This window comes from Phaethon lepturus, unplaced genomic scaffold, assembly GCF_000687285.1.
Source record: "Phaethon lepturus isolate BGI_N335 unplaced genomic scaffold, ASM68728v1 scaffold3436, whole genome shotgun sequence".
Classification (NCBI taxonomy): domain Eukaryota; kingdom Metazoa; phylum Chordata; class Aves; order Phaethontiformes; family Phaethontidae; genus Phaethon; species Phaethon lepturus.
Window position 1 is genome coordinate 140,210 of NW_010548139.1, and position 8,501 is coordinate 148,710.

The 8,501-nt window shown below is 38.4% G+C and overlaps 1 protein-coding gene across 1 annotated transcript in view; it reads left to right on the top strand.

The window, feature by feature from the left end:
* Positions 1-8,501, top strand: part of CUBN (cubilin (intrinsic factor-cobalamin receptor)) — a gene marked incomplete at its 3' end in the record, with an annotated part of 102,504 nt that overhangs the window by 86,593 nt on the left and 7,410 nt on the right. The window contains 7 exon segments of the mRNA XM_010289857.1: positions 175-303; positions 577-709; positions 2,890-3,095; positions 4,392-4,573; positions 6,133-6,322; positions 7,438-7,635; positions 7,971-8,117. Of these exon segments, the coding sequence (XP_010288159.1) occupies positions 175-303; positions 577-709; positions 2,890-3,095; positions 4,392-4,573; positions 6,133-6,322; positions 7,438-7,635; positions 7,971-8,117 (1,185 nt within the window).

An 8,501-nucleotide genomic window follows, 5' to 3' on the forward strand; every position in this document is an offset into this window, starting at 1 on the left:
ACCACCAGAGTTGAGTTCTCTGCTAATGAAATGGAGTATTTAATTTTTATGTAGATTGAATTGACAACTGCAGTTGTAAACAACAAAAGTTACTCCTGGTTGCTGTCAGGCATTAACCCCAAATGTTAAATTAGCAATAGTAATTACCTGCTGATCTGGCTTGTTCTCTTCCAGGCCGTTACTGTGGCACTACTATACCATATCCTGTCACTTCTTTTGGTAATGCCTTGGTGGTGAACTTCATCTCCAATAACAACATTACTGCCAGGGGTTTCCATGCCACCTATGCTGCATCATCATCATGTAAGTCCATATGACAGGTGTTGCTACCATATGCCTCTCACTTTTAAGAGAAAGAACAGATCCTGTGTCTCCTTGTCTCTCTGGCATTCCCTCTTTTAAAATCCCCTATTGCCCTTCCTCTTTTTGGCCAAGCTCTCAGCAAGTATATCAACAAGCTGAAGAGCAAGGAGACAAGGAGAAATGCTTGCTTGATTAGCAAATGCTCTGGCTCTGTAAAGATATTTTTTTTTATGTCATCCTTCTCAAGCCTCTGCTGTCTCCTTCTTGTTGCAGACTGCGGGGGTACTTTCCACATGGACAGAGGAGCTTTCAACAGCCCTGGCTATCCCGAGCCATATCCGCTCAACACCGAGTGTGTCTGGACAATTCTCAGCTCCCCTGGCAACCGGCTCCAGCTGTCCTTCATGTAAATGCATTGCCAGGGGTTATTATTCAGCCCTTCAAGGGACCTGAAGGAAGGATGCTCTGTGTTTATTAGGAAATGTAATTACCAGATGATAAAGCTGAGACATAGAGAACACAGCAGTGGTTAGTGGCAGCTTGCAATCAGTGTTCTTCTGTCTTAGTCATTGCTTATGTTAGGGCATATACAGCATTGTATAAATGGGTGGTTTATTGTTTGAGCAACATGGGATGCTGAAGAAGCCAGTTCTCACTCACTCACAAACAAGAGGAAATTTAGCATTGCTCTGCCTTTTCTTTACACAGGAAATTCCTACTGTTTCCTTGCTACCAGATTCATTGTAGTATTTATTATATAGCTGAGTAATATAAAGGGCCCAGATACTCTACAGATTGTAGGGTTAAAATTGATACTAAACTCTTCAAGATTTCTCCAGCAGTTATAACAGTGGAGGTACACAGGGGCCAGGAGAGTATCTGAAGGAATTTTATTTTCCCTTCAGCAAAGTATCTTTCCTTTGAAGACTGCTGACAGGAAAGTCATGCGTGATCCACAGAACAATGTGGAGTCCTTTACCAGGGTCCTTAGGTTGTTCCTTACCCATGATGTGGATTTCTGAGCCGCTCTGTTTCCTGGCATAAAACAGTGGCTGCTGCCAAGAAAGAGAGCGCTGACCCTTTGCAAAGCTTATCAAGAATCAGCAGGATAAGAAAAGTAGTTCTGAAACCTGCATTTACAGTTAATCAGGACAAAAGGAAAATTTTCCCAGTAACAAGCTGACTGCATAAGGTGCAATTTGTTAGGCACATACTGATTCACTAACTCAATAAAAAGGACATTCTATTCCTCCTTTACTCACCAAAGCAGACAAAAAGTACTACAGCCTGAAAACATTTTCCAAAATATTTGCTACAAAATAATGAATAACAACTTTTCAGAACCAAAACAGAAATCTAGTGTGAAGCAGAAACGGTCAGTGGAACATATATTCAGTTATATAAAGTGACACTGAGTGGATGTAAACTCTTTTTCTTCAGTTATGCATAGCTGAAAGGCAAGCTGAAAATACTGGAAAGCATGGAGTAATTGTGTTAGAAAGCAGTATTTATTTTATTTAATTAAATATTAGGGGTTTATACAGTTTTGTTGGCATGAGGCATTCATTTTCTTCAGCTCGGTCTGAGCAGAAATGCCTGTCTTGCAATTTGAGAATTAGCTTTAATTTAGTCTGAAGTATATCCAGGTGAGTGGTTGGAACCATTTCAAAGCATGTGTACACTGAACACATATGGCTATATTCAGGACTAAAGGGGAGGAGTTGTTCACAGAGAATCAGAAAGCACAAATATTTGGGGCATTGTTTATAAGAGGCACTCTCTGGAATCATTACTATATATTCATAGCCTGCTTCTGAAAAGTATATGGGACTGAATCAAAGCAGTTCGCTTAGAATAACAGATAATGATTTTTAGAATATATTTAGCGTTCAGCTTGGTGCAATAATTAAGGATTTGTAATTTGATTACTAAATCCCATTCCATTTCTAAGGTAAAAATTAGTTTAGAAGAGTTCATAGCAGTCCTTATTATTATTTTGCACACCCAGCTATGTGAAACTCAGGCCAGAGAAACAGTAATATTTCATAATTCTGGAGAAACTGCTAAGGGATTTCTGAGCTCTGAGGTGTTAACTACAAATGAATCTAGGCCTCTGGAAATTGTTTTCTCACCAGAGAGTGTACTGAAATAATACATGTATGAAGGGGCTGCAAACTGATTTGTAAGGCTAAAAGTATTCTCTGCACCCAATAAATGTGCACCCAGTAAATAGTCTGACCTGGACTTATATTAAAAATCTGGTTTATATAACAGGGGCTTTCTGTGTTTCGTGGTTGTTGTTGGAGAACCAAGAAATATCATAAAGGTTTGAGAACTTTTTAAAAATCATAACTTTGCAAACTGAAGCTCTGTCATAAAATAAGGGGCTCGAAAAGAGAGAGCCCTGTATCAGTAGCACTGCCAGGTGATGAGAAGTGACTTCTGGGTTCTGGAAGGTTTTGTTGCTTCCCTCTTAACTGTTACAGTAGGATACCAGCTACAGGGGGATTAGTCGCATGGCAGGGTAAACTCTGAAGTATGTGCCAGTCATATGCCTGCTAATGCTCTTCTACTGCTATGAAACAGAGCGTTTCAGGTGGAAGACAGTAGTGGCTGCACCAAAGATTACCTGGAGATTCGTGAAGGGAACGATACAGGCATGCTGGCAGGACGATTCTGCGGGAGCTCCTTGCCTTCAAATTATACATCTACTGTTGGACATGTCCTGTGGGTCAAATTTGTCTCAGACAGCTCAGGCACTGATGTTGGCTTCAGGGCCACATTCTCTCACTGTAAGTAAATGCTATTTAATTGACAAACTATTCTTCTTCCTTAACACTTCAAAATGATTCAAAAAAGTGATCATTTGGCTCTGTAAAATCTATTAGAAAATATTTGTTGAGGTCAGCAAGGCTGTGAATTCAGTTAAAGTATTTTGTAAAATATCTGCTGAATGTAAAGGGATACTCTAAAACATGTTAGAACAGAACTCGTGTATGTAAGTATATGAAGTATAAAATAATCAGAAGAATTAGACATGGCATTCTATCTTTTTAAATTATCATAACAAACAATTTTTTTTCAAATCGATCATATTATCCTTCCAGAAGCAAAAAATTCCATGGATGACAGAAAATAAAATGTCCTCTATTTCATTGACTGTTTTCTAACAGTTTATGATGTGGTTTTCAGATTCTTCGTTCAGCAGTATTGGGCTGTGAAGATGCAAATAAGAGCTGTATACTAAAAAATTCTATGGCAACCCAAGTTTACCAGTAGCCTGTTAGAGTTAACAATTTCTGACCATATGTCTTTGCTACTTAAGAGTAAGCAATGGTATTTAATGTTTATGTTGCCATTTATGAGGCAATTGACAAATTAAGAAAAAATATTTCTTTCCCAGCTTTCCATTTTGCTTTTTGAGTACGACAGTGTCCATCCTCCAGTTTGGACCTAGATGCCATCGACCAGATGGCATGGAGCAGAATTAGAAGAAAAGAAAATGATGTCATTTTATAGTTCCAGAATTTCAAGGGACCATTGAAAACATCAGTCTGACTTGCTGCATGAACAGACTGCTGAAGCTAAACATCTGCAGCCATTCTAATTATGCAAACTTCTAATAATTTTCCTTACTTTTGAGACTTTTACTACTCCTTTTCAAACGGACTTATCAATAGTTCAGAGCTCAATCAAAACAGAATGATTTTTCACCAGAACACACAAAGGCATTTTAAAATAATAATTTTATTATTTAATGCTTTTTGGGGAGAAATGAACATGAAGTAGACAGTCAGGAGGGAATTTAGATGTGCCGTCTTCCCACCTCTCCTACATGTAGACCCACATGGCTTGAATGGGTGATTTCGTTCAGATAAGGGCACACCTGCATCCCTCGCAATGAGAAAATAATTAGATGTGCATCCTAGGACTGTCTGAGACACATGTCTATGCCTCACAGCGCTGTCTAGTCTTAAATATGTTGAGTTAGATGGGCTGAAATGAAAGCTATATTCCAGGCTTGGCCCCTACGCTTCTCTTAATCTATGTGAATTGGAGACATTAGCTGTCTCTCTCTTGTTTTTCAGTGTATGGAAATGACATTGTGGGAAACAGAGGACAAATAGCTTCACCACAGTGGCCCAGAAGTTACCCTCACAATTCCAATTACCAGTGGCGAATAAGCGTTAATGCTTCACAAGTTATCCATGGCCGTATCCTGCAGATGGATATCGAAAATCATCACAGATGCCATTATGACAAGCTAAAGGTGTGATTTCATTGCGAGAAGTTCACTTCTTTCAATTGACTTTGATAAAAATGAAGAATAGAGAAATGAGGAAGAAGAATGGGAAGAATTTCCCAGGATCTGATGTGGCTTTTTTTTTTTTTTTTTTTTGCTTTGGTTTTTTTTCAATAATTATTAACTATAGGAAGGGTTACATACTCTTTGGCTCCCTAACAGGTATTTCCAATCTATAAATTTGAAACTTATTTTTAATAAGTCCACAATGGTACAATCCTGAATTTTCAAATCAAGAATTTCAGGTCAGATACCAGATTGAACTTTGCTCTGTGCTGGTTCAATTGATAATGAACAGCGGTAATAACACCTCAGTGCCTCTAAAAATGAGGTTATTTTAAAATCCTACAAGGAACAATCCTTTACTTGCACCTTCTTTGCTCTTTGGATCAGTAATTTGCTGTTGGCAGTAGGAAGGTACCTCTTTCTTCCTGTTTGATTGTTTTTCTGTACCCTCCTGTAACACAGTCTAGCCTTTTTACCAGGCTAAAAAATACAGCACACATGGTGCTAAGCAAAATGGAGCAACAGAGGACACAACTTCTTTCTGAACTTTGCTAAACATAGCTACTTAGTTAAATAAGTTAAATCTCTTCTTGGTTTTTTCATTTGTTTTTTATTTTAACCAGCTGATTCATTAATTATCCTTTTTGTTCATCTTTCGGAAAGAGAAAGGTAATACTAATTCAATATATTCAGTATATTCAATTCATTATTAATTCACTGATATCCAAATTTAATATTAGTTCAAAAAGGAAATATAACTTTTTCCTTCATTTCATGTCAGATTTTAATGGCATCTTCTTTCTTCTAACTCAGTCTGCCTTTCTTTGCTTGTCCCTCTGAAAGCGAAATGAATTTCTTAAATCAGCTAGACATTCAGTGGGTGTGAATCACCCTGACCTTTAACCTGACTCAAGGATCAGATGTTCAATGTAATGCTAATGTTTATTTCCTAGCTTTCTCTACTGGACATGTTTTACTGGTGGGAAGAGGACAAGAACACAAATAGTTTTGAAAGGTGGCAAAAGAGAAGTATCTTTTAACCAGCCAAGATTTTGGCTTACAAATACATAAAATGAAAAAATATTATTGCACATTTATTTGATAGAATTAAAAATATATGTGTTCCTCAGGGGGAAAAAGGAAAAAACAAAAGAAAAACAATGCCTTTTTTTCCTGCAGATCGTGTTGTTTTTTCCTCAACAAGGAACAAGATTGTACCAGTGGACTTTTTTAACATGGGAGGCCAGTCCATGCCCCCAAAGAGCAGCCCTGTGATGGGGAATGAGCTGCATTTGATGGCTTCCATTCAGATCCTTCTTCTGTGCAAACTTCACAAGTAACAGCATATAATGGAAAGGGAGATTTTGTTGTGGTTTTTGTAAGAGAGGTCTCTCTCTAACTGGGATTTGCTGAAAGATCCCTCATTCATTTAAAGAGGGTAATTTTCTCCTTGGAAACTTGCTGAGTGTGGGGTGGATCAAAATCTGCCTGTGTGAGGAACAGCACCATTCTCTCTGCAGGTTTATGATGGGCCCACCATTCATTCTCGTCCTATTGCAACATACTGTGGTGCAGACCCTGCTTCTTTTGTGTCCTCTGGCAGTTCGATGACAATCCAGTTCCAGTCAGATTCATCTGTAACTGGAAAAGGCTTTCTCTTGGAGTGGTATGCAGTGGATGCTTCTGCTGTTACACACACCATTGCTAGAGGTAGGTTTTCAGTGGATTGCACAGTTAAAAGTGATATAGCCAGTGATATACTGAGCTTTACTTAAAAAGACTCCAAACCAACTTCACCACAAGGGAAAGCCCTAGGTACTAGCAGAGGGAAAGCTTTGATTGACATTTTAGTTAAGCATTTTAATAGTTTTTTAAAACAATTTCTAGGGACTGTCAGATATACTGTATTACAGTGTTTTAAAAATAAGCAAGTTGATAGAGGGGCATTCTTGTTTGCACAGGTATTTAATGAAAACTAAATATTTTATATGCTTTCATGACAAAATATCCTTCTTGAAATACCATTCTTAAATCACTGGCCCTTGTGATATGAAACCTTTCACTATAATGCATCTCATATCCATAAATAAGAACATGCTAAGTATGATCATGTGGCTCTGACAGGCAGCTCCTGAAAGGAGAGGGAATGTGCTTCTTGTGCCATTGATGTTTTTCTCAGCAAGTTCAACAAGAGAAATTTAAGACTAACTAGGACACAGTTCAATGTCATGTTTCTTAATCTGAAGGCAGATTTCTGGGGACAGAGGGACTAAAGATCCCTAGGGCTCTGCAGGATAGTACAGTATGTAATGGGTTTAAGTGTTTTGCAGGATAGTGGCAGCATGTAATGGGTTTATGTGCTGGGAGAGCACTGAGCCACTAGATACCCCAGCAAGGACTCCATCTTGGTCTAAACATATAGCTGAGATATTAAGAGTGGAGAAAGGAAACTACTTCAATTCCAAGAAGGTCTAAATTGTTTCTGTATTATTGGTTATGTATACACCATTCCTTTCTGATATGCAACCTGTGCTAAACTGTGGTAGATGCTCTTAGGTCTTTTGCTAGGTATTCTTGGTGGTCAAACAGGTCACATCATTGCTACACCAGATAGCACAGAAACATTCTTATAGGTCAGGATTTTCAGGTTTTGTACTTCCAGTCCAAACAGAAGCAATGCTTGAAGAAATGCATTCCAGTGACTAGGGACATCATCACTGTGCCCCCATTGCACTTAATTATAGGATTGTCATCTTAAATTATATGAGGGGAGTGTTCAATTTAAAAAGAGGATGCTTTCACTTTTGTCTTCTTGTATGTGACAGGTGCATGCGGAGGGACTGTAACAACTGAAGAAACACCTTCATTCCTCTTCTCACCGGGCTGGCCCATGAATTACAGAAATTTTGCTGATTGTGTGTGGCTTATCAGAGCTCCTGGATCCACTGTGGAGTTCAATATCCTGTCCCTAGACATAGAATCTCACAGCTCATGCAACTATGACAAACTTATTATCCAAGACGGTTAGAAGCCAATCTTGCTCTATCCCAACAGCATGCAATAGATACCAAAGATCCCAGTACCTGGAATTCTCATGTTCATTGAGCTTAAGCAATCTAGATATCAATGGGAACATGCTCTAAATCAGTGTTCTTCCTCTATGCTGAGCCATTCTGCTAGTTAAAATAAGATTAGCAAAGTCTAGCAAGATATTTGGTGGTCTATAAAAATATTTCTCAATCTGTAAGGGGTTAAAAATCTTGAAAAGCACTTGCCTGAAAGTATAAGCCACAGTAAGCAACAGGCAGATGTGAACTGGTTTGGTTTTTAACACTAACATGTCTTCTTTTGATCTCAGGGGACACTAGTGTTTCTCCAGTGCTGGCTACTCTGTGTGGACGAGAACCTACTGGACCAATAAGATCAACTGGAGAGGCGATGTTCATCCACTTCATGTCAGATGCAAGTGTCACTGGAGCTGGTTTTAATGCTTCTTATCACAAAAGTAAGATTTCTTTCTCTTCCTCCCTAGATTAATGTCTGCCTTGCTGCTAACAACAGAGTAAGGAAAGAAAAAACTCTGGCATTTTTAACTGCTGTCTACAGTCTATCTAATTAATCACATAGACCAATTATTCACATCTCATGAATATGCATTATTACATGTCTGACTCTGCAAAGGTAAAATTTGATATTTTCCCAGCTTTATAATACAAAGCATGATTCAGTGAGACCAGTCACTTCTCAGAAGTAAAAAAAGTGTATGCCTAAGTTTATAACAGCTTAGCTGAAGGGTGAAAAAATGCCTAAGAGAGGGAAATAAATGACTCAAAGCATAGACACAAAACAGAGAGAGACAGATGCAGAAAGCTGTGTAAGTTCCAGCAGG